The sequence below is a fragment of the Lithobates pipiens genome, unplaced genomic scaffold, assembly GCF_037356315.1.
Source record: "Lithobates pipiens isolate NorthernLeopardFrog02 unplaced genomic scaffold, aLitPip1_a1.2 Scaffold_25, whole genome shotgun sequence".
Taxonomy (NCBI): Eukaryota; Metazoa; Chordata; class Amphibia; order Anura; family Ranidae; genus Lithobates; species Lithobates pipiens.
The window spans coordinates 33,714,845-33,742,156 of record NW_027507787.1 but is presented as its reverse complement, the minus strand read 5'-3'; the positions used below and the strand labels follow the sequence as shown (position 1 = coordinate 33,742,156).

General features: G+C 43.1%; 1 protein-coding gene across 9 annotated transcripts in view; it reads left to right on the top strand.

Moving 5' to 3' along the window:
* PLCE1 (phospholipase C epsilon 1) overlaps positions 1-27,312 on the top strand; it is a 783,803-nt gene that overhangs the window by 544,949 nt on the left and 211,542 nt on the right. For 6 of the 9 annotated variants that reach the window (XM_077454231.1, XM_077454235.1, XM_077454228.1 and 3 more), the window contains 2 exons: positions 8,264-8,472; positions 17,969-18,001. In XM_077454231.1, the coding sequence (XP_077310357.1) occupies positions 8,264-8,472; positions 17,969-18,001 (242 nt within the window). The remainder of the gene's footprint in view (positions 1-8,263; positions 8,473-17,968; positions 18,002-27,312) is intronic. The other 3 variants (XM_077454232.1, XM_077454230.1, XM_077454238.1) reach the window with 1 other exon arrangement.

Sequence of the window (27,312 nt, the reverse complement as noted above, 5' to 3'; positions counted from 1 at the left end):
ATTAATCTCTTTCGGATTAATCTTATTTGCGTTTCTTTTCTGATTTCCTTATATACCCTCCCCACCTCCCCATAGTCTGTTGGCCCTCCTTGAATCCTTTTTCCTTTATTCTGATAGTGCCTGAGTAAAATGTTCCGTCTTTTTGAATGCTCTCCACTTTTCCCAGGTTGCCCAATATTTTTTCATTTTATTTTCCTCCATTTTACTGAGATATTCCATATTATTTATATATTCTACTCTCTGTATCCACTCTCTGATGGAGGGTTTTTTGACCTGCACTGGTTATTGGTTATCCTTGGTTACAGAGGCACAACCCCTCTTTTGATTGGCTCCATGCTGAGGTTCTCTCCTGGTCACCACAATGCAGTGAGACATGCTTCCAGAAGATAGCCAAGGTCCTGTGTACCTCTTGACTCTCCTCCCTGCCAGACAAGTACAGCGATTTTAGCAATGTCTTTGACAAAGGTCAAGCCGGTAGTTTGCCTCCACACCGGCCTTATGATTGCGCAGTTGACCTTCAACCTGGTGCAATACCCCCTCGTGGCCGGGTTTACCCTTTGTCAGTCTTGGAGGATAAGGCCATGGAGGAGTATGTTGCAGACATATTTTCTTGAGGTTTCATCCGTAAATCCTCATCTCCTGCTGGTGCTGGTTTCTTCTTTGTAAAGAAGAAGAGTGGTGCACTGAGACCTCGTATTGATTATATGGGGTCTCAATTGTTTAACGATTAATAATGCCTACCTGATTCCGTTGATTACAGAGTTATTTGACCGCCTCAAGGGAGCAACTGTTTTCATGAAGCTTGATTTGAGAGGGGCATACAATCCTGTGTGGATTAAGGAGGGCAACGAGTGGAAAACTGTGTTTAATAGCAGAACAGGCCATTATGAGTACCTTGTAATGCCTTTTGGCCTTTGTAACGCCTTGGCAGTCTTCCAGGAATTTATTAACGATGTCCTCTGAGATTTGTTGCAGCTATGTGTGGTGTTTTATCTCAATGATATCCTCACATTTTCCAAGTCCCTGGAGAGCCACCACACAGATGTCTGTTGTGTGCTTTTGAAACTAAGAGGAAAAAATCTCTAATAACTCTGTAAACTGGAGAAGTGCGAGTTCCATCGTGAACAGGTTAAATTCCTGGGCTATGTAATTTCCACTACTGGTTTTTCGATGGACCCAGAGAAATTTTTGGCAGTCCTACAGTGGCCCTGTCCCATGGGTTTACATCCTCTGCAGCGTTTCCTGGGCTTTGCCAACTATTATCAGAAGATTATTCGTAACTTCTCCTCTCTGGTCAAACCCCTGACTGATTTGACCAGAAAGGACGGTAACCCACAGAGTTGGTCTCCGGAGTCCATTAAGGCCTTTGAGAGTCTCAAGGCTGCCTTTGTTTCAGCTCCTGTGTTGGCAAATCCTGATCCTACGTTCAGGATGCAATAAAAAGAAAATTAAAAAAATGTAAATATTTTTTTTTAAATGGCCCTTTAAGAGCTATGGGTGGAAGTGACGTTCTTGGATTCTGACCTAGTGGAATGTTTGCTTACCTCCAAAGTGTTAGACGAGCCACTGTTATCTATCTATTTCCATCTGTTCGTAGTATCCACTGATAAACTGGCTCGAACCCTTATCAAGTGGTAGGCAGATCTTCCTGATCTGACAGAGGAGAAGTGGGAGGATTGCTTATCCTCATATGTGACCACAATGAACTGTGCAAGATATGATTTCCTCCAGCTTAAGTTTCTACAAAGGGATTATTTCACTCTGAAAAGGTTGTTGGCTATTTCCCCCTCTACTCCAGTGTCGTGCCCTAGATGTGATCTGCCAGGCGCATTTCTTCTGCACATGGTTTGGTCCCTTCTGTCCCTCCGCTCAGTGGCGATGTGTCCATTAAGGGTGTATGGGGCACCGCCTCCTCTCTCCAACCACTCCCTTTATGACTGATAGATTCATGCATTACATGAATCTATCCATGGCCGCTGCCACCACCCCCTATGCAGGCGCCCGTCCCCTTTTCGAATGCCGGGTGCCTGAATTACAGCAGCGAGTATGTATTTTGAAGCACCTGATTAGACCCATAGGCTCTAATATGCTTTTAAAAAGGTGAACTGCATGTGCAGAGTATTGCATGAATCTATCCATGGCCGCTGCCACCACCCCCTATGCAGGCGCCCGTCCCCTTTTCGAATGCCGGGTGCCTGAATTACAGCAGCGAGTATGTATTTTGAAGCACCTGATTAGACCCATAGGCTCTAATATGCTTTTAAAAAGGTGAACTGCGTGTGCAGAGTATTGCGCTCCCAGTTCACCCAGGTGTGTTAGAACATTGAATTAATATTCGCTGTTCTAAAACTGAACTGCCTCTCTGCCAATCAGGAAGCATGGGTGTGTTACCTGTCACCTGGCACTGTGATTGGACGCCTATCAGGAGGAGGGGAGGAGACGCATGGAGGACACAGCTTACCACCATCATCCACTGCAAGGTTCCCCAGCTCACCCGCTGCCCTACCGAGATAGGGTAAGTGCCGGGCAGATGGCGAATGGGTGGGGTCACAGTGTTAACTTTTGATGGGCATAGTGGCGGCATTTGATGAGCACAGTGGCGGTTTTTGATGAGGCACAGTGGCAGAATTTTATGGGTACAGTGGCAGAATTTTATGGGTACAGTGGCAGGCTGGCATCATTTGATGGGCACAGTGGTGGCATTTGATGGGCACAGTGGCGGCATTTGATGGGCACAGTGGCGGCACTTGATAGGGCACAGTGGCGGTATTTAATGGCCACAGTGGCAGCATTTGATGGCACAATGGCTGCATCTCTTAATCCTCTTGTATTTTATTGTATTATAACTGTATTGTGTCCCTTTTATATTGTAAAGCGCTGTGTAAACTGTTGGTGCTATATAAAGCCTGTATTATAATAATTTGATGGGCACAGTAGCTAATTGATGGGCACAGTGGCTGCATTTGATGGGCACAGTGGCTACATTTGATGGGCACAGTGGATGCGTTTGATGGGCACAGTTGCTGCAATTGATGGGCACAGTGGCTGCGTTTGATGGCACAGTGGCTGTATTTGATGAAACAGTGTCTGCACTTGATGGCACAGTGGCTGCATTTGATGGGGCACAGTGGCTTAGTTTGATGGCACAGTGGCTGCATTTGATGGCACAGTGGCTGCAATCGATGGAACACTGGCTGCGTTTGATGGGCACAGTGGTTGAAATTGATGGGCACAGTGATGCTGCAATTAATGTTTTTTTTTTAAAGAATTTTTTAGTTTGTTTGCACCCCCACCCCCAAAGAAAATTTTAAGCACCAGCCGCCACTGCTTGCTGATTTTAATAAGGTTTCTAACTTAATCCTCCGATCGGATCACAAACTGCTGCGGTTAAATGTCTTTGGTACCCAACCCATGGGCCATTATGGCAAACTATTTGTTTTGCCACATTTTTTGCTTGTAGGTAAAAAATGTCTCCTTTGGAAAGCTACTGCTCCACTGTTGGTTTCTACTGGGCGCACAGTGTTGTTCTTACCCTATATAAGCTTACTTATCTTAACAGAACCGGCCCAAGAAAGTTTGACAACATTTGGTCAGACTGAATAGATGCTTGTGGCTCTATGGAATATGTTGGCTCTCCTAGATGAGATTATGAGCCATAAGATGATTCTCTCACTGTTGACTGTACTATGTATGCTGCATTTCATGGGTTTTGATGGGTCATTTTCTTGCCCCATTCATGTGTGGGGATGCCAAGGGAGACATCCTTCAAAAGCAACTTCTCCCAACCATCCAAGAACAGTTTGGTGATGAACGATGCCTTTTCCAGCATGATGGAGCACCTTGACAAAGGGCAGAACTTATAACTAAATGGCTTGGCGAACAAAATCTGTAGGTCCATGGCCAGGAAACTCCCCAGGCCTTAATCCCATTCAGAAATTGTGGTCAATCCTCAATAGGCGGGTGAACAAAACCCCCCCACAAATTCTGACCAACTCCAAGCATTGATTATGCATGAATGGGCTGCCATCAGTCAGGGTGTGGCCTAGAAGTTGATTGACAGCATGCCAGGTTAACATTTGACAAAAAGATCTAAAAACACTGAAGCAGCAGACTTTATGAAAATGAATATTTGTGTAATTCTCAAATCTTTTGGCCATGGCTGTATATGCAGAAACAGGAAAGCCCAGAAATCATCCTGGGTGCCGCTGGTGGGGGGAAAGTACTGACAAAACTTTGATAGCATTTTGTCAGCTCTTAAAGTCACTACCATGCTCACAGCTGCAGTAGCAGTTGCAGTAATGACATCCGACCTAGGATTTTATTTCAAAAATTACAAAGTCTTATTAATGCCTGGATTTCCTGGTTTGTGGCTCTTGTGCAGCATGTAGAGGTCCCCAGTTTCTGGATTGTTCAGAATCGCACTTATAAGTTCTGATCGTTGTTTGGTAGTTGGTAGTGGCTTTAATGAGACCTTTTAATTGTTGGATAAAAGCATATATAAATGGACTAGAGACAATGGCAAATACTACTTACTATAAAAAACTGCATTATGATCCAACCCAGGCTTTTAGTCTAGGTTTGCACCTATGCGGCTGTGCTGGATGCGTTTTTTAAACCCTCTGTTTTTTAATGCGTTTTTTTCATGCAGTTTTCATGCATTTTGCGTTTTACGTTTTTGTCTTTAAACACACTGTAAACACACTGTATATAGCTGGTTGCTAAGGAGGGGGCTAGGAAGCCAGCCACCAAGTCCTTAACAACCAATGAGTCATCAGCTATCAGTGGGGTTTGCCACTGACAGCTGAATGTAAAAACAATTGCCGGCAAAAAAAATAGCAAATAACCTGGCGTGAGGTCACCCCCAGGTGTATACCAGGCCCTTGTAAGGTCTAGTATGAATTCGGAGGGTCCCCTCCAAAATCCATACCAGAACCTTATCCAAGCATGCCGCCTGGCAGGTTAGGAAAGGGAGGGGGTGAGCAAGTGCCCCCCCCCCCCGAACCATACCAGGCCACATGCCCTTAACAGGGGGTATTGGAGACAATAAATATTCCAACAACCCCCTATACTGGCTTTCAGGTAACCACCCAAGCTCAGACATAAACTAATCAGCAGGAAACTTCATTTTGATTATGAAGTTAGAAATAAAAGAACCAAGCCCTTCTGCAAACTGTGCAGCTAAATCAATCTGTTAAAAAGTGTCACACACAGTAAAGTGATCTTTCATATCACAGGATCATACAGCCGTACCTCTAGTAATTTTGTGTACCTTATCCATTGCAAAATATGTAGCAAAGGATCTTACGTTGGTAAAAAAAAGGACAGATATTGAAAATTAATTTGACATACGATTATATAACATAAGAAAGGTGATTTCTGCACACCTGTGTGACATTTTACAATCAGACCACACTATGGAAGACATAAATGTTTTGGTTCTTAACCACTTGAGACCCGCGCTATAGCCGAATGACGGCTACAGCGCGGATCTCCTTTTCCGGGACTACGTCTATTGACGTAGTCCCGTGCACGAGCGGCCTGCGTGCCCCCTGAGGGGCACGCGCGGCGCGCTCTGTGATCGGCGAGTCTACGAGACTCGCCTGATCACTGATCCGTGCAAGGGGTCGATCCCGACCCCTTATCACGTGATCAGCTGTCAGCCAATGACAGCTGATCATGTGATATAACGGAGCCGGTAATCGGCTATTATTCCTCCTCGCGCTGTCAGCGCGAGGAGAAAAAAAAAAGCCGATCTCCGGCGGCCGTGATCGGGACATCAGTCCCGATCACGGCCAGTGCCCACCTGCCCCCTGCTTTGCCTGCCTAAATAAAAAATGTGCCCCCCCTGTCAGTGCCACCCAGCAGTGCCCATAGTGCCACCCAGCAGTGCCCACAGTGCCACCCAGCAGTGCCCACAGTCTGCCTAAACAAAGGTGCTGCACCCCAGTGCCACATATCCGTGCCCAGCAGTGCCACCTATCAGTGCCACCTATCAGTGCCCAGCAGTCCAGTCTATTAGTGGTACCTATCAGTGCCCCTTAGTGCCACCCATCCATGCCACCCATCTGTGCCACCCATCCGTGCCATCTTATCTGTGCCTGTCTTTGCCCATCAGTGCCACCTTATCTGTGCCCATCGGTGCCGCCTTATCTGTGCCTATTAGTGCCGCCTTAAATATGCCTATCAGTGCCCACCAGTGCAGCCTATCAGTGCCGCCTCATCAGCGCACTTCAATGAAGGAGAAAAATGACCTGTTTGCAAAATTTTATAACAAACTATTAAACATGATTTTTTTTGCATCTTTTTTTGTTTGTTTAGCAAAAAATAAAACTCCCAGCTGTGATTAAATACCACCAAAAGAAAGCTCTATTTGTGGGAAAAAAATGATAAAAATTTAATTTGGGTACAGTGTTGTATGCCCGCGCAATTGTCATTCAAAGTGCATCAGCGCTGAAAGATGAAAATTGATCTGGGACTGAGGGGGGTTTAAGTGCCCAGTAAGCAAGTGGTTAAAGGAAACTTCAAAATAACTCAGGAAATGAAAACATTTGAACTAAGAATGCTTATCCTATTTGGCACACAAGATAATGGACTAAATTTGGATATTGTTTTTTTAAATCGTTATCTAAACGTTTTACGACTCCCCACCTCTGTGACTGCTACTCATCCTCCCCATAGGTCTTTCTCTGCCTTATCTCACTAACTATTCAAGTTGAATTACTATTACTGTGTACAGTTGCTTGTGTGTTTTGTTTTGTTTTTCCCTCTTTTTTTCTGCTTAGTACTGCTTAGACCTTGAAAAGTTTGCCCTAAAAATTTGAATGTTAGTGCAGATTAAAAAAAAAAAGTATAATAGTACTCAGTCTTTCTTGCTGAATAACTGGACCGTGCCTGCATCTGATTGGATGCAAGCAATTTTTGGCTGAGAATTTTTGGACCAGCTCTTTGGACAAAAGTCAGTGTAAAATTAACTGTTTCAAATGAGGAGGTAGGGGTTGCCAACAGGGATGTTCTGAGGTCAAATTTCAGTCAATGCAGCAAGAGTCGCCCATAATTTGAGCAGTGTATAGCCAGCTTAAATCCGTCAGTTCTCAGTAAAGCTGCATATCTGGTCTGACATACAGTATATGCTCCCTTTCCTAGCTATTCAAGTCTGTATGAGGATGCTTGTGCTGAAGGGTGTTGCTGTTGCTCTTCTCTTCCAATGCAGAGCACTGCAGTGTGCAAGCAGGAAGCAGCATTTTCATTCAGAGATTTTGTTTATGTGTGCCTTATCGTAACAAACAATAAGACATTGGTGCAACACAGTGTCTTTCATTCTGAATTGACCGAATATGTGTTACTTTGCATTGGAGAATGTCAGTCCAACAAATATGCCAATCAATGTGTATTGCTGTGAAGGGGTTGCCTTATTCAATGCACATTAAATATGGAATAACACATGTTAATGCAGTGCAGTTTTGGAATTGAGAGAGAAAAGGGTATTTTAAAGTGTATGACAGGATAAAATAAAAAAAAGTATACACAATACATCTAACCCTTCCCTTCCTCCATCCAAGAAAAAAAAAATATTGTGTGCAACACATACTTGGCAGCCAAAGACTTAACAGAAATCAGTGTTAGGGATTTCTGTGCTATCATTCCTTAAAATGCTAGTCTGTCATGCTGATTCAAGGGTTTCAATGCTTTCAGTCACTAGTCTAGAACAAGAATGACATGGCTTTGCTCAGTGTGTGTGCTCCAGGTCATTGACTTTGGCTTGCCATACATGATTCATTTTTTTTTTTCATTTCCGCCGAGTTAAACAAAAAAAATTAACTGATTCCCAAATCCACTCATTTGATGTGGATGGGAGAGTCGCTCCTGCTGAGCTATTGTATTCTGTTGGCTGGGAGCTTTCCCCTCTAGCAGCATAGAAAGGTCAGTGTTGACGGCTATAGCTGGCGGCACTGATCATGCAGGAAAAACCCGACAAGCTGGTTGTACGCACATCGATCAATAAATCAGCTTGTGTACAAACAGCTAGCCCCCATACATCGATCAAAATTTGACCAGTCCCTGCTGAACCAGGCAATTTTCGATCAATGCATGGCTGGCTTTGGAAAGCATCAAAGTTATAGACAACCAATCAGCTAGTATTTTTAAAAGGAAGTGAACAATGACAAACTCCTTATTTTTGTCAATACAACATTCTTCTTATTACTGACATTCTATCTGAATGTGTACTTTTGAAACCAGTAACAAAACTGTAATATATTCACAGTTTGTGTCTGACTACAATGGACAAGACAACTTTTCGCAGCGAATAGGGAAGAATGGATTGAACAATACAGAAAAGGAAACGACTGTGAACAATATTATGCAGACTATTCGCAGTTGCAACCGCAGCTTAGAATCAGAGGAGGGCGAAGATAACGTCAGTGAAAGCAGTATCTTCAGAAAAAACTCTGTGATTGACCGAAATCGATTTCAGTAAGTATGATATACCTGAGCTTCTTTGCTGTAAATATGTGTTATTTGAATTGTAAATTATTGCCTATTTACCATTGTATTCATATACAGAGTTTCAAGCAAGTCATATTTTATCTGCAAGCTCACAAAAAGATTCTTTGGCTCTATGTTTTTTTTTCTTCCACACAAAAAGGATGCTTTGAATTTTGTTGCCGAAATACTTGTAAGAGAAATTGAAAAGAAGCCTGTAGTGAGAGTACCATAGACCAGTGGTTCCCGACCTCCGTCCTCAATTACCCCGGGCCATGTTTTGGGAACTTCCCTTAGATATAATAGCTCCTATCAATACCATGTCATTGATATTGATTTAAAGCAGCTGTGCAAAGTAAAGGAAAACCTGAAAACATAGTCTATTGGGGGTACTTGAGGTTGAGAACCACTGCCATAAACTATACTATCACTGGCCTGTCCTATTGAAAATATTAGTTGCTAGCTTTCATGCTGATCCAAAACGTCCATACTCTCTTAGTATACAGTTGGGACTTTGCTCTGAGATTACTGGTTGCATACGTGTTTTAAGGCCAACCATAGATGGGTAGAATTTTTTGAATGAAAATTCTTGGGAAAAGAATGTTCTAAGAAATTTTGATCTTTTTTTCAAATCAGTATTGTGTCAGATTGACTGCAGTGATTAGAAAATTTCAAGGAGCAACCAAAATCTTTCAAACAACATTTGAATGTTCTGAGACTTTTTGTACAAATTATAAGATTTGGCCAGGTTAAGATCACTAGCTTATAATATTATTATAAAGGTAAATTAGTGCAGCGCTATATCAATATAAATTGCTGAATAAAACTCACAATAAACTTCATAAAGTTCATATGAAGCAATTCAAGTTTTCTAATGTGTCTACTCCAGATTCAAGTAATCATGCAGGTGACAGCATGCAGAGCCTCCACCAATTGTATCACTAGCAGCTCACCTCATAGTATGGACCCCGTTAGATGGGTCAGTTGCACCTTCCCATAAAGGGTCAATAAACTGGCATCCTCATCAACACTATGATATCCACCAGAGGCTGTACCGGCATACATCAAAAGATCCAGATCTTGTTGATAAAGTCCCACCCACAGGACGTAACGCGTACAGAATGGAAGGAATAATGTGACATCACCCGCAGTCATCATCGTTTTTTACCATCATGAATGCTGGATTACCAGGCACTAGGTGTTAGGGCCTTGTTTGTAAGTTTACTTTTTTAATAAACGTAGTTCTATACAGAAAGCACTAAATATCTTCCTTTATTCCATGTAATTTGCCTGTTTGGAGTTCTGATGCTTGCACTAAACAAGATCTGGATACCCCATAACATCCCAATATTGATCTAGTATCTTTACATACTGTTTGCCTGATGCAGAGTGGCGCCCTGACGCGCCTATACTATTGCTGACGGGTCCAGGTGTCTGGTTAAAACTGCAGATCCCCAGAGGTGGTTCACAGGCGTGTATTGACTAAGCTTAAGTGCAAAGTCACACGTTCAGAGGTGAACGTTTAATACCTAGGTGTGAGCACCTGAATGTGATCACTGTGGCTTGCTTTGGATTATCCACACAGCAGTTTCCAAATCGCATGGATCACTGCGGCTTGTTTTGGATTATTTATGCAGTTTCCAAATCGCATGGACTTAGAAGCACTTTTGAATTGAAATAATTGGATGACGTGCATATAGAAGCACTTTTTATCCATCTATATCTATATATCTATATGTTTTAGTGGATTGTGTCCACTATATATTTTTATGAACACTATATGATTTTATGAACCAATCACCATATGGATGCAAGTTATAGCACTTTTTACTAGTGTGATTATTTATTTTCATTTATATGTTAATTTTTTTTTCTATAACTATTTTTGCACTATTGTCACTTTTTACAGTCACTAGTTACTGGATGTACCACGGTGTGTGATTCACATGCATATTTGCACTTTGGTTATCACAAGTATATAATGTGAAGAGTATATTTGAAAGCGCAGTGCATATATTTATTTTTATCTGCATGTTTTTATGAGATGGGTTTAATGCCTGCAGCTGTCTCACGGTGCCATTTAGGCAATTTATAATCAGAGGAGGCTCACAGGATCTTTCATATATACTTATATTGTGAATTTTATTCAGCAGTTGATATTGATATAGCGCTGCACTAATTTACCTTTGTATCAGTATTTTGGGATTTGATTTATTGACCCTGAGTGTTCAGCAGCTTATATATTTATTGTTTATTTGCCCTGATTTTTTATATAGACATTAATATAGCTATTCCAGCTACAGCTTGTCAGTTAGCATTTTCCAATGGAGGTGAGCAATGGCAGAGTCTATACTTTTCTCTTGACAGGTTTTCTTTGCTAAAACAAAATATGAAATAGATAAATAAATAGGCTCTCTTATATAGTACAGTGCCGAGGGATCCTTTTACTTCATATTTTGTTTTTTGGTGGGTAATTTAGGCACGGCATCTGTCTCGTATAGATATAGAGTATATATTTGTTTTTTATGCACTGGAGTTTGCTTTCGAAATTTTATTTGTGGAGTTCATCATTATTATTTTGTTCTTTAATTTATCTATTTATCTATTTTTTTGGTTCACAAACATGCACCTTTTATAGAATAGTACAGAGGCTTTGCATTATAAGGTTTTCTTTGTTCCTACAGCACACTTTTAAGCCTGGTACACATGGGCTGAATATTATCCAGTATCGGCCAGTTCAACAGAAACAGGTTGACATTTGGCCTGTGTGTACATCAGACTGTCTGACCGGCTTCTGTTGAACAGCCAATCAGAATCTTATCAGCACTGGCAGCCAATGACTGCGAGCGCTTACTGGTGTGTTCTGGTGGGGGGCAGTCCCCCTGTCAGAACACAATAGCACAGCGGAGAATTGCTGTACTAACATTGCATAGTGCAGTGAGTTCCTCCCAAGTGCCTAATTTTTTCTTCATTCAGCCCACTGGGATGAATCAAAAAAACTCACTGTGTATACAGGCATTACAGTGCCTTTGCCAATGCTTTTAGCTTACTTAGCTTACCAACTTTCCTAGTTGGAAATTTGCATGGGTTCCCCAGTAAACTAAAATCCTTCTACACCAACATGAGTCATACACAATAATAATCTATAGCGTAAAATAATTTTTCTGTGGTGAGTAACATTAGAAAAACAACATATGTATGATTTAGGTATTCTTACAACAATATAGATCCAAATCTCACAGACTGAGCAGTTTTTCCTTCCTCTACATCAGGGGTCTCCAAACTTAAAAAAAAAAAAAGCAGATTACTGTTCTTTAGAATAAAGGGGGGTGGACTGTGGGCATTGGGAGTAGAAAAGGTCCCGCTGTCAGTGAGACTAAACAATGTCCCATCTTTGATGTTAGTGGGAGGAATAGCACCCCATCGTTGGTGTTAGTGGGATGAATTGATCCCAATGCCCAAGATTTGGTGTCAATGCGAGGAATTCTGCCCCTTAATATGTGTCAGTTGGGGGGGGGGGGTAATTATTCCCCATTGTTGACATCAGTGGATGAAAATAGTTCCTCAAGGGCTGTATTAAAGCGAGCAAAGGGCCACATCTGGCCCCCGGGCCGCAGTTTGGAGACCACTGCTCTGCAACTGTGGACTTAGCTACATCTGTGAAAGGAACAATTCACTTCTGTGAATGGATTGAACTGCTGTTCAGACCCAGCAAGAGTGAATATAGGTATAGAAATCGATCTTCATAAAATTCACAGACTTGTATCCGTGTGCTTTATAATATATATCCTATGCTCACCGCTGCTTTATCTAAGTTAAATCACTCTTCATCTAAATAGGTGAACAGAGCCTGTCACTAGTGTAGCACTTAATATAAAGCTGTAGATGAAGTGCTAGATGCAGTGCACTGCTTATCCTTTCAACACCTGTGGTGTCTCTGAATTGTAACTAAGACAACCATCAGGCAGGTGAAGTCAGACCACCAAAAGTTAGGATAAGCTGTTTATCAATAGTGTCATGGGAATGGTTGATGAGTGATCATCATCAGCAGTTAAGGTGTTAGAAATACGAATTTATAGCTTTAAATGTAACTTTTATGGTTCTTTATAATAAAAAAAAAATGGTTATGCCCCATTTTCCTTCCTTAAAATCCACTGTGCACAGGCCGCTCTTTTAATGACAGATTATCCTTACTTTTGGTGGTCTGACCGTCAATAACTGTCACAGAGAGCATTCAGCAGCAGTGATGTTTCTCATTTTGTAAAGATCCTTCATGCAGCTTTGCCAACCACAACAACACTTATTTGATGTTAGATTTAAAATTTGATTTTGCAGTCATAATGTGGGTCATGCCACCTTCCAGACACAAAATAATGAGAAAAACACTCTGTACTTTAGCTATAATCTTGAAAGATACAGAACACATTTAGTTTGTTTTTTATTTTGTAATATTGAATTATTTTTGAGATTACATTGCGTTGTCAAGCAAGACACAGAGGTTCGGGGTATGCGGTAATGATATTTTAAAGGACAACAAGCGACATTTTTTACTGACAAGCTAGGGAGATAATTTATTTTGGTCTGTGAAATAAGACTGCAGTTTCCTGCACAAGTCTGCTTATTTCATTTACCTGAAAATCCAAATCTCATTTTAGTCTAATAACTTGTTTTGCTAAATAATTATCCTAATATTATTAAAGCATCTGGCAGAAGATATGGTTGAAATGTCCCAAAATTGATGCTCAGATAGATTTTCTAACCAGCTGTGTTAGTATTTTGTACATTTTAAATCGATTTTCAGTTGTGAAATTTAGTAATATTTAAATCTCCGGCAGTACAAATGTTACCATGCCGAGCTATAAGTCTTATAATTACCTGAAATAATAAAATAATACATAGAATATTATGGGTGTGCAGCATGTGCAAGATGGTTTTCCCTATTTTTACACAGCAGTGATTTAGCAAAGGAGCATGAGGAGAATTTTTTCTTTAAGAATCCCGCGAGCCACCACTGACCAGATATCCATTAAATGTATAGAGAACGAAAAAGCTGCTGGCGTTAAACACGTCTCACAATTCGTGCAAACATAAATGAGTAAATACTACGCCGCGCTATAAATATGATCTTATCAAAAATATAAAAATATGTAACAGGTAATAGGATCAATATAAGAAGCAGCAGCTAAAATCAGAACAAATTGTAAAATAAATGAATTGAAAAAAGTGCTGTGCTATGTAATATGCACTATACACCCAATAATTGGATTTCAATATATATATATACACAAACGTATATACAAATGTATATATAACATAGAAACACACAAATATTGACCAATGGTGAAGTGCCAATAAATAAAAAATATATATAAGGGAGTGGAAACTCAAATGCACAGTAAGTATATAGTGCTCATGTGAAAAAAAAAACATATAGATTCGTAAAATTCATAAAGTTCGTAGAAGTCCATAAAATATATGCATAACATCTCCATTAAAAAAAATTATATATAGCAAGTAATAAAGTGCTCATGTGCAAACAGAGTGTCCTGCTGTGTTTCTAATCATTACGCAGGGTAGTCCATGCAATCACAAAACGGCTTGGTAGGTGTTCAAATGTGCCAAGGTGTCCTCCCTCCAGTGATCCCCCTAGGTAATGAACGCTCATCTTAGAGTGTGCAACTTAGCGATTAAGCCAAGTCTAAACATGCTTTAAAACCTCCTCTGGGCTCAGAAGGGAAAAACTGCATCCAGGGCTCCTCAGTGAAATACCTCAGTTTATGCAAAAGTAAAAGCGCTTGATAGTGTAGTAGGTTTAAACAATTTAATGAACACAAGCAAACAAACCCTAATACAGGGTACTGACATTTATAAAGTGCGTCTAGTGTACTACTCTATTGCCAGCAATAACCAATAAGGTTAGATACCGGAAAGGTATGGGGGTGATGTGCGTTTCCTCCTATGACAGGTAGACTGCTCCTCATGCCGTCCTGTCCCCTCCCCAACGCGTATTCGATACAGGGAATTCATATCTACTTCAGGGGGAATTTGTTCTTTGACAGACTTTGAAAGGTTTGCATTTTGCAAATATTTTAAAGACCATAAAATATTATCTCGTAATTTTTTTTTTAGACGAAAATAATTGACCTTATAGTGTTCCATTACATTTGAACTTAAAATGTCTATTAGACTGACCAATTGTAATGTTTTGTCCAAGTATTTCAAATATTCCTGGAATTATTTCTGGCGGCATAGGGTTTTATGATGATTAATACTGTGCCTCACAGTGACCAGGCATATCTTTAAGAGTTTGCCCCCTCAAATCCACTTTTGATCAGACCCTAACTTATCCTTTGATTTGTGTTCTCTATCAGGAATGCATAATACAGAAAAGTGCAGCAGGTCACCTGGTGAGGAGGCCTGAGCTTCAGGGTAGAACATCCTGGTCACCAGATAACTTTTTCCATTTGCCTTGGTGATTCAGATTTGTGCAAGTCTGCACTATACATACCTTGCACACTTTTATATGATATATTACTATGTGCTGTGTACAATTTCTTGTAACTCTTCTGCCATAGTTCTATAGGTATTTATTAAAAAAAGACCATTTGCAATAAGTGTTTTCAAAGCATGGAGTATTTTAATATGCTGCAATGTTGTCAAATTTGTTCCAGGAATGAAAATCAATTAAAGGCTTAAAGGTCCAATGCATAGAAAAAATGCTCTGAGCTGTTAGAAAGTGATCATCATACACTGATGACAGCTGATCTTTGGACATCTATGATACCATGACCCAGTGGCATCGATGTACCAAGGCTCCATTGAGACTTCTCGATTTGATGTGAACAGAGTCCAAAGGCAAATGAAATGTGCAATTTGCAAGTGCCGTTGCTCTAGAACCCAGTAAATGAAGTGAAGCCTCAATTTATGAGGAATACTTAGTCACATACAAGAAAAATACAAAACAGCATTTTTGCTTGCACATGATTGGATGATGGAAATCAACAGAGCTTTACAACATTTACAAAGTTCTAGTGATTATGCAGCTACACTTTAGGAAATCCACAAAATGTATGATGATCACTTTCTAACAGCATTTTTCATCGCATTGGACCTATATATGGTACAACCTCTTTACTGAATCAATTAAAGCAAACACCTAGGGAAAGACAGTATTTATGGGAATAAATAGTTAATATTTGTAGTTAGTTTTAATACATATTATGTTGGCTCTATACATCCTATTATAAATATACATTATTTATTGGTAACAAATTTAAGTAACAAAGTTGGATTAACAGTTTGCTTCTTAAAGTGGAATTAAAACCCTCCTATTTTTTATAACCAAGGAATCTGCCATCTTAGTGTTTCTTTTATCTGCAGTTGCTGTGGTGCTGCGCATATCATCAGTTATGACACAAGCCATTTGATGGCTTGACAGTTAGGTTGAGAGGAGATGCAGCTGTGAAAGTTATCACAACATGCCTTGAATATAACAACTTTGGAAAACCAAATGAATTGTTTTTAGTTCTGCTTAAACTGAGCCGCTTGCTTTAAAAAAAAGTATGATCAAAACAATAACCAAAATAATTAATTGCAGTAGAAATCAAGCAAATGGCGTATATGGCGCAAGTGCCATATATAGGCACTCAAAAAAATATATATAATATATATAAGGATACACAAATCACGATCCCTCCAAATAGTGTATCACCACAGCGCTCCAGTTCCTACCACCCTAAACCTCAGCTGATCTTTTGATGTGGCTTATTCTTTCACTGTTCATGGGAGTGCATAGAGATTGGTTTTTAAAGATTAAAGTGTTTTAATGTTATTACACCATTGGAGGCTTCCATTGTTATTTCTTTTGAGGTACACACACACATATATATTATATACACTTCTAATCAGAAGAGATCCAGGGATACAGGCTGCGATATTGGGATGCCCCATAGTGCTCATCTTCTAAGAGGAGTTAAAGGTTTATTAGCCAAGCACGCGAGTGTAAGGCTTAATAGCTTGTGAGTTTACTCACAACGGGGGATTCACAATCACAGAAGGTGTTGTGAAGGAGCAAAATAGTTGTTTTGGACACTAACTATCACTTTCACGTGGACTACTTACAGTGGACTGTTTTAGAGTTTTAAACTGTAATTGCCTATGGTGATGTAATTTCTAGCACAGTTGTTTGTTTGACTTATGCTGTGGGGTTTATGCTTTTTAAGTATAGATATATGTAAACTTATATATCTTTAGTCACATAAAGTGGGTGGTATTTAGAGTGATGCACTTTTAGTATTTGTACCTTTGCATATACATATGCGATTTTATATATTATTTCACATGTGGGAGGTCGATAGTGTGTGTTAATATTTACAGTTACAGCGCTACGTGGCATTATTTATTTGTTCATATAAAAAGAAACAATTTTGATGCACCTATTTGACATATATAGGCACTGTCCAATGCCGTCAGATACTCTTTTGATTCACATATCTAGTGGCAGCCCGTAATGCAGGGCGCAGTCCCCCTATCAATGCATCTGACCCCCTAATCTACATGCGGGGCGCCAAACGCATGGATTCCAATGGGTTTTTTTTTCAAGCACGTAATTAGAGTCCAAGGCTCTAATAGGCTTCAAAAAACGGTGGGTTCGGGGTGCAGAGCACTGGACCCCCGAGCCCACCTAGTTGTTTTGGCATAAGAGGAGGAGGGAAGAGACGCGCGGCCGCCGTGAGGAGATGCAGGAGAACCCTTCACCCAGAGGGAAGCGTTGCACCTGCCATTGATGGGGTATATGCAGGGCCAACTGACCGGGGGTGCATTGTTTGAGGCCCTCCCAAAAAAAACACCAGCTGCCACTGCATATATCCCTTCTACTCTGCTTAGCTAAAGTTGAGGCACCACAGTTTACTGTTGAAATGCATCAACTTCCATTATTGCCTTTCTGCTATTCATTTTGCTTCTAGTGTTAGATTTATAGCATTGTGTAGTGCAATAGAGTGATTAGCTCAAAACGCACAAGTCAAGCATACCTTAATTTGTGCTGTGCAGGAGATTGTGGGGAATATAAAATGAATACAGATTTCAGTTTGGTTTAGCAGTATTTAAAATACATGTAATGTTTTGATCTAATAAACGCCTGGACTGAAGATTTTTTTTTATATTTGACAGCAGTTTTGTTACCAAGGTGCAGTCCAGCAAAAATACATTTTTAACTTATAGATGAAATTTGGTGGGCTAAGTTACCATTCAAAATCTTATATCTCTTGGCATCTCCAGTGCAAACCTTCCCTGTAGTAGTACCTAATTCTGTTCTTACCCATCTTTGGAAATTCCTGCCTCCTTTCTGGATTCAGGTGAAGCATTAGAGATGTTAGAAATTGTTGTGTGACAAATTTCAGTTTTAGGCAGACTGACCTTTACTTTAATAATATTTTTTTTAAATGCACTGCCTAACCAACATCTTCAACTGATCTTCTAAATTTAGCTCAAAGAAAAGTCATGAGTCGAACCGAGTTTTGTAAGTTAATTTTACATGTGTGGCTTTTGAATTTCTTTATTAACATTAATTTTATTTATATATAAGGCTTTTTAATTATACATTCATACTCTGTAAATGTCATTGGTACGGAAGGGGTTAACACTAGGAGGCGATCAAGGGGTTAAATGTGTTCCCTTGTGTGTGTTTCTAACTGTATGTGGATGGGACTGACTAGAGCAGGAGACAGATTGTCTGTTCCTACTTAGTAGGAGCAGATGATCTGTCTCTCCTCTAATGACAGAATGGCTATTTATGTGTTTACACACACACATCCCCGTTCTGGCTCTCGTGCTCACAATCGTGCATGGCTTGTGGGCATCGTGGCCATGCGCATCAGGTCCCCCGTCATGCAGTGGGCGCATCCCTGGTGGAGCTGTTTAAAGGGCCGATGTACAGCTATGGCGATTCGCGGCTGGTCGGCAAGTGGTTAAAGTGAATAACACAAATGTAAACAAACCTCCAATATACCAAAACCAGATAACCAAACAATAGTGACACACAATGAACAACTTCCCAAACCAAGTATATGTAGGAAACAGGATAAATTAATCGTAGTTGTAACAGAGGCAGGGTCATAAACAGGAGATCAAGCAGAGGGAGCTGAGAACAAGATAGGACAGGGAAACAGGAGACTGAGTGAGCAGGTAAAAAGGGATCAGGCTGCAGGGTTCGGGATCAGGGCCCAAGATCAGGAATGCAGGTCAGGGGCACATGGAGACAGAACACCAAGGCAGGAATGAAGAGCATGGACAGGGTTTAAATACACTTCCTGCAAACAGCATCAGGTAATCACTGATTGCATGAGATTATGTAAAGTTCTGGCTTCTGGAACTGAAGCCTATAGATCTGGGTGCCACCAGCAGGTAAATCCTTTTCTGACACTTCCTGTGAAGTGTTAGTTGGCTGTAAAGTATGTTCTGGACCATAGCATTATGTTTAATCTGTGTCTATTGACATATTTTGCATGTATACAAGTAAATCAGAGTGTGAGGTTGTGACATAGAGTGGAATGTCAACCGCATAATTCAACAGTTTGTAATGACAGAGGCCTACTGTGATTCCTTTAGTTGTGGGCTTGTTTCGAATAGCTATTGCTGAATGTTCTATTGTTAGAATATATAGTAATGGATAGAGGGGACAACCCTGGTGGTGCCATTATAGATCCCCATAGGGTGGAAAAGAATCGCACCCGGGACGCACGGCAGTTCACACTGCCATATGCGAACTGCTTGGGAGTGTCATTATATGTTAATGACACCCCCATTTCAGGTCGCATATCACACTGCGAACTGACAGTTCGGACATGAATCGGATCGCATGTGTGTGAATACACATGCGATCCGATTCTGGTCCGAACTGAAAATAGAGTCCTGTGCGTGTTTGCACCGAATGCGGTGCGATACCAGCCATACTGTCTGTATGGCTGACATTGCACCCGCACAGACATCGCATGTAATCTGAACAGCATTACATGCAATTTCTCATTACATGCAATTTCTGGCATCGCAATAGTGTGAACCGACCCTTAGGGTCTAAGATGGAAAACCAAGGTGATATGGCATTTTAAATGTTTTTGTTGCTGGTTATGTGGAGAGTTGCAAATGGATGTTGCCGGCGGTGACCTGGAATTTGATGGGGCTGGCTTCTCCCAGCTGCAGCAGAAATCATAAAATCCCTGCCTCTACAATTAGTGATATATCATAACCAAAATTATAAAAAAAAAAAAAAAAAACAAACATCCACACAGCCTTACACACATGTGCTCCCCCTCATCCCCCAGGTCCACTTTGTGAACAAAGAAGCACATAAAACAGTAAGAATTAAAATTCAAGGAGTGTGCGTCTGATTAAAAGGCCATAGAGGATTCCAGCCATAAATTCAACTTTTTATTGAATTTTTTTGGGGCATGCTCTGCCATAATTTACTATTTTGTACACGGGTGGTTCTGTATCGATCATGTGAAAAACTTTAGATGGGGGAGTGCTTGAAAAATTATGAACTGATAAACCAGCAGGACAAATTCGTTCAGGTTACCAAGTAAGCACACTTCTGATGTACTGAGGTTGGTTTCTAATTTGACGTCATAAACTGTTCTAGGTTTTCTAGCTTTCTGTACTAGCCTGTATTAGCCAAGTGAAACACTGGACAGATTATGAAATCTGTTTGCTGTTACTCTTTGGACTTTAGTACAGCTATTGTACTGAACTCTCAGCAGCATCATTGACAATGGCATCTTTGAGAATGTTGAATGTATTACAAGTCTCTGTCATTTTAAATTGCAAGTATAGACCAGACTTTTTCTCTTATATTCACCGACCAACACAGCTCCTCTTTGTAACTAAATGGTTGTATAGCCTGCCATTAGGAGAACTGCCATTAGGAGAACTAGGCAAAATTGTTACACAATACCCAGAATTTTTAATCCCGCCCCTGGGGGGCGGACTCTGTGCTATCAACCCTCCTCACTGCTCCTAGCAGCTTCAGTTTTTATTTTGCCCAGTAAGGAGAATGACATAGGAACCCTGCGGGCTCTCTCGGTCCATGTTTTTGCTGCATGTTTGATGTTTTTTGCGCAAGATGAAAGATCCTGTGATCTTCTATCAACTGCCGGCTGGGTGACAGGCTGGTTAATGGTATCCTTGTAGTCTCCCCAGTCAGGCCATCGAGCGTGAGCAGGCCGCAGCTAAGGTTCAGCAGGCCACGACATGCCTCAGCTCCAGAGGTGGTCAGGGAGCTTCAATGCTCCGGGGTATACATATGACCGGGCTACTGCTGTCTGGATCACAGTATATCGGACCAACAGCTACCCTGTAACTGCGCAGTTGTAGGTCTGTGATGGAATGTCTCCCAGCTCTTCAGGACTGGTAAGTACGGCTCTCCCTGCCTCGGTGGGGTGATCGGCTGGGAATTCCCTGGGGGGTCGATTCGGGGGCCACCTCACCTCCCTATCTTCTCTCCCAAGTCCCTACCACCCCTCCTCCCCCCCTCTGAGGGGGGTGGCTGCATGCGCTGCGGGCGGTGTGTGTGTGTGTGTTTGGGTTCACTTTTTTCTCACCTGTGGGGGCTCTGTGCGGCTGGCGTTGGTCTTGGTCCCGGTCTGGGGGGCTCCCAAAAGTGTTTGTGGAGGTTGTTCTGGCTGTAGACAGGCAGCACGTTTCTATTTTTTGTTCTGTAACCGCATGGCGCTGTCCGGCGGCCCTCTTGGTTGTGGGAAAGCCTGTATTCCCCTGGTGAGTTTCAGCAGCCATCTTCTTTAGGATCTCCTATTAGTTGCATTGGCGGGCATTTTCTTGAAGCCTGAGCGCTTTTTTCGCCGCTGTTCTCTTGTGGCAGCATTACATGTGCTCTCACTTACATGTTCTCTGCAGAACGTTTCACCGCTGTTTATAGCAGCTGCTGATGGCACAGTTTTCTCCTCTCTGCAACTGGGAACCTCTTAGGGACTACAGGCACTGCTAGTGGCATTCACAGAACGCCCCAGGGTGATGAGTCTAGCACTAAGTACCCCCCCACGCAGCGGCAGCAGGAGGGGGGACTGTCACTGTCCTAAGTCCCCTCACAGGTGGCAGAGGCCCCTGCCCCCCGTCCTCTGGGGTGAGCTCTGGTGCGTGATACCCTGAAGATTCAGGAGCCAGCGGATCCCTCTGCTGATGAACCAGTCCCTTTTGGGTCCCGCAAGCCAGCATGTTCACCTAAGGTGTTACCGTATTTGACTTATTTTGACAAATTAATCTACAGGGAATGGGGTCACCCGCAACGGACCTTTTCGGTCCCCAAAAATTTGGCGGTGCGTTACCCCTTTGAGGAAAGCCTTCTCAATAAGTGGTCGGTTCCCGGTTCAGGGGACTCCTGCATTCAAGGATCCCACGGACAGGAAGGCCGAGGCGGTGGCTCGTTCCTTGTTTACGGTTGTGGGGTCAGCCGTGCGACCTGTACTGGCATCCGCACTGGTGTCGCAGACACTGACTGAGTGGGCAAAACGTTTGCACCGCAAATTGGGGGAGCAGAACGCCTCCCCTGTCTGCGTGGAGCTAGCAGACAAACTAGTGCAAGACCTTAAGTACGTTTGTGACATGGCCCTGGATACTCTCCCTGTGTTATCCAAGACCTCAGTGTCAGCTGTAGTGCTGAGGCACCTCATTTGGCTGAAATGCTGGTCTGCTGACCAGGCATCCAAGAAAGCCCTGACGGATCTTACCTTCCTTGGCGAGCCACTCTTTGGATGACATTATTAAGAGTGCCACTGGTGGTAAGAGTACACTACTCCCTCAGGCCAGAGAGGCTTTTTCCGCTCACAAGCGGCTTTTTCGTCCGCCCGGTGCTTCGGCAAAACGCCCCTGGCCTGACAGGACGCCCATGGACGGTCAGAACCGTCCCTGGAACCGCAAGCCTAACAAGCCTGCGAACAAACGTGCTACCACATTAAGGTTTGCCCCTACCCACTTTTCGGGTGGGGGGTTGTCTTCGGGAGTTTACAGCCCGGTGGACCTCCCGGTTATCCGACCAATGGGTCTGCAATCTTATTTCCACAGGCTACAAGATAGAGTTTCTCTCTTGGCCGCCAAACAGATTCTTCCTCTCCAGCATACCCGTGTCCCTAGTTCGCCGGGAGGCCCTGTTAGGTACGGTAAGGGACTTGCTGAATCAGCGGGTGATTGTACCGGTTCCAGAATCGGAACGCTTCCAGGGGTTCTACTCAAATCTGTTTGTGGTTCCCAAGAAGGAAGGGGTACATCCAATCTTGGATTTGAAAGCCCTCAATCACTTTGTAAAAGTGCAGAGGTTCAGAATGGAATCAGTTGGCTCAGTAGTCGCTGCACTCCATCAAGGGGACTTCCTTGGACATCCAGGATGCTTACCTGCATATACCCATTTGCCTTAGGCATCAAAAATTTCTGCGTTTGGCAGTTGGGGAAGCCCACTACCAGTTTGTGGCTCTTCCTTTTGGCCTGGCATCAGCCCCCCCGAGTCTTTACCAAAGTACTGGCTCCAGTATTGGCGTTGCTGAGGCAACGCAGGATCGCAATCGTGGGTTACCTAGACGATCTCCTCCTGAGAGCATCTTCTGGCTCAGAATTGGAGGAGGATGTGGCGATCACCTTGCAGGCCCTGCAAGAATTTGGGTGGCTGTTGAACCTAAAGATGTCGGTGGTTGTACCGACTCAGCATCTGGAGTACCTGGGTTTACTATTGGACTCCAGGGAAGCGAAGGTTTTTCTCCCCTCAGACAAATTGATGACTCTCAGATCTGTGGTCAATCTACTGATGAGCCCCAAGTGGTCGTGACTCCGCTTTTGCATGTGAGTGCTGGGGCTCATGGTAGCCTCCTTCGAGGTGGTACCTTATGCCCAGTTCCACACTAGAGTCCTGCAGAAGGAGATTTTGACAAATTGGGACAAATCTCCGTTGTCCCTGGATCAGTAGATCCAGGTGAGCCAACCAGATCTGGTGGTTGAGGTCCCCAGTGATTTGGCCCGGAAAATCGTTCCTTCCTCTGACATGGACGGTGATCACTACAGATGCCAGTCTGTCCGGCTGGGGTGGAGTGATGGGGATTCAGTCGGCTCAGGGCCTCTGGTCGGTGGAGGAATCCAAGTTGCGGATCAATCTGCTCGAATTGAGAGCGATCAGGCTGTGCCTCCACACATGGTCGATGAGTCTTCAATCCGATCAGCATACAGTCAGACAACGCCACGGCTGTGGCGTACATAAATCACCAAGGGGGAACAAGAAGCTCAGCCGCTGCTCGGGAGGTCGCTCACATACTTCGGTGGGCAGAGCGACACGTTCCGGCCCTGTTGGCCATTTACATCCCAGGGGTGGAAAATTGGCAGGCGGACTATCTGAGTCGACAGATGCTGGACCCAGGAGAATGGGCATTGCATCCGGAGATATTCAGGCTGCTGTGTCTGAGGTGGGGCACACCATATGTGGATCTCTTGGCCTCCCGTCTCAATCGGAAGGTTCCCAGATTCGTGTCCAGAACCAGAGATTTGTGGGCAGATGCGGCAGGCGCGCTGGTGGCTCCGTGAGATCAGTACCAGCTGATCTACACCTTTCCTCCCCTGAAACTGTTGCCACGCCTGCTGCGCAGAGTGGAAGCCGAGGGGATCCCAGTGATCTTGGTGGCCCCAGATTGGCCTCAGTGGCCCTGGTACGCAGACCTGGTGCGTCTGGTGGCAGACGCTCCCTGGCGACTGCCGCTGCGGGAGGACCTCCTGTCTCAAGGTCCAATCTTTCACCCTGCTTTACCATCGCTGGCTTTAATGGTATGGCTATTGAGAGCCAGGTGTTGAGGAACTGGGGTCTGTCGGACTCGGTTATTCTAACTATGCTGAGGGCGCGGAAATCTTCTTCCAGGAAGATATACCATCGTACTTGGAAGGCTTATATCTCCATGTGTGAGGAGAAAGGGTGGCATCCGCGCTCTTTCTCTATATCCAGGATCCTGCTGTTTCTTCAGCAAGGAGTAGACCAGAAGTTGGCGTTGAGCACCATCAAGGGGCAAATTTCAGCTCTAGCTGTCTTTTTCCAGGGACCCCTGGCGTCTCACTCATTAGTGAGTACCTTTGTTCAGGGGGTGCGACATGTAGTCCCTCCGGTGCATCCTCCATTACCTCCGTGGGATTTGAACCTGGTGTTGTCGGTGCTTCAGAAGCCGCCGTTTGAGAATATCAGGGAGATTCCCTTGTTGACCCTTTCACAGAAAGTGGTCTTTCTAGTGGCCATAACATTGGCCAGGAGGGTTTCAGAATTGGCTGCCTTGTCATGCAAGTCACCTTATCTGGTCATCCACAGGGATAAGGTGGTGTTGCGTCTGCAACCGTCCTTTTCATATCAATGAGGACATTGTATTACCATCGTTGTGTCCTAAACCGAAGCACCCCAAGGAGGTGGCCCTTCACGCTCTCGATGTGGTTAGGGCTCTGAAGGTGTACTTGTCTGCCACAGCCCCCTTTCGGAAGTCAGACTCACTGTTTGTTTTGGTGGCTGGTCCTGAGCCCTTGTACACACGGTCGGAGAATCTGTCGGAATGAGTCTTATCGGACCGTGTCATCAGATAATCCGACTGTGTGTGGTATGCATCGGACTGATTCTGTCCGAATCTCCGTCCGACCCAATTTTCTAACATGTTGGAAATATTTCCCAACCAACTGGGCCGGACGGACCTAATCCGATCATGTGTAGAGCATTTTCATCGGACCAAGTGCCACGCATGCTTAGATCAAATTCCTATATCAAAGCTATTGGCTACTAGCCTGAATGTAGTCCCATCGTAACGAAATTACGTCATCACTTTCTGAAAGATCGGATTTTTCGCCAACTTGGCCCGACCGTGTGTATGCAACAGTTTCGGACACAATCCGTCGGACTAAATCCGACGGGCAAAATCCGATGGATTTGGTTGGCAAAATCTTCGACCGTGTGTACGTGGGCTAAGAAAGGCATGGCGGTCTCGTCGGCCACCATTTAAGACAGGTGGATCAGACAGATTGTAGTCCAAGCCTATGCATTGAAGGGGCAGGTGCCCCCCTTTCCAGTCACAGCCCACTCTACAGGAACAATCGGAACGTCTTGGGCCTTCCGACACCAAGCGCCTGTCACTCAGGTGTGTAAGGCGGTGACCTGGTCATCTGCCCATACGTTTACCAAGTTCTACAAGGTAGACGTCAGTGCATTGGCTGATGCTGGGTTTGGCCGCAAAGTTTTGCAGACAGCCGTGTAGTTGCAATTGAGTTTTTTTTCCTGGTTTTTCGATAAAAACGCAGTACTGTTTTGTTAATGCACTGTTGCATTACCTCCACAATGTTGCGGTCTTGGGGATCGCTCCTGTTGAGGGTACCCGGTTATATGGTGGAGTTTTGTCCACACACTGCTGTTTTTTTGTGGGTTTAGTTTCACTAGTTCCCACTTGCCATGGTGGATGAAGTTTTTATGCTGTTTTTTTCCCACCCCTCGTTTGGCACTGCTTGGGGACGTCCCATTTAGTTACAGAGAGGAGCTGTGTAGGTTGGTGAATATAAGAGAAAATAGGATTTTTGTACTCACCGTAAAATCCTTTTCTCTGTAATTCAGCGAACGACACAGCACCCACCCCTCCTTTTTTCTATGTTATACTGCTTGTTGATGTACTGAAGCTGCTGGGAGCAGTGAGGAGGGTTGATAGCACAGGGTCCACCCCCCAGGGGCGGGATTAAAAGTTCTGTGTATTGTGTAACAATTTTGCCTAGTTCTCCTAATGGCAGGCTATACAACCATTTAGTTACAGAGAGGATCTTTGTCCTGTGAATTACAGAGAAAATAATTTTACGGTGAGTACAAAAATCCTATTTTTATGTTTTTGTGTGGGGAAGGGTTAAAACCCTTGTAAGGTCTTTGTTCTTATCTGGGCCTCCATTAAAGAGATCTACCTTCACATCCTGTCCTGCTGACAGTTCCTAGACAGGAAGAAATGAGAACAGCAACACAAAGTACAAATTATTTTCTTTAGTAGTGTAGGGGAATGCTGTAACTCCTGTGAGATTATTATTTCTGGATGTGTCCCAGTTTCAGATTTTCCCCTCACTTTCTGTCTTGTGAAACCACTGGCAGCAGGACAGAAAGTCAGGGTAATTCTCTCTCTGAAAGCTGCAGATGGCAATAGAAACCTGACAGGCCTTCTAATCCTTTCCTACTCTCTCTAAAACTAGAAAATACGTTTTTGACTTCACTTACACTTTATTAATACAAGTGTCTTACTGCAGGATGTTTTACTAAAATACTTTGGATGCAAAATAACTAACAGTACATGCACATTCCTTTTTTATTATTGCCCGTGCGTTTCTTGTATCTTTTTCTCAAATAATGAAGCATCCCACCCAGGATTGCCAACTGTCAGTAAATTCACTAATGGTTTGCAAAATCCATGATTTTTACACCTGTCCACAAATGTTAATTACAGATGTGCAGTCTACATGTCCGTAGCAGACATTCCCGGATAGGTGTAAAAATCACAGATTTTGCAAACTGTCCGTGAATTTGATGACAGTTGGCAACCCTGATCCCACCTAATATGTTCTTAAAATCAACATTTCTTCTTGTTTTGCCCATGCATGCATTATGAAATTAAAGTGTATGAAAACCCTTATCAATGACCTCAAAAGTCGGATGTGAGTTTTTGGTCAGAAATTTCGACCATGTGTATGCTCCATTAGACTTTTTCTGGCAGAATTCCAGCCAGCAAAAGATTGAGAGCAAGTTCTCTATTTTTCGGACGGAAAAAGTTCATATCCGAAAATGCGTTAGTCTGT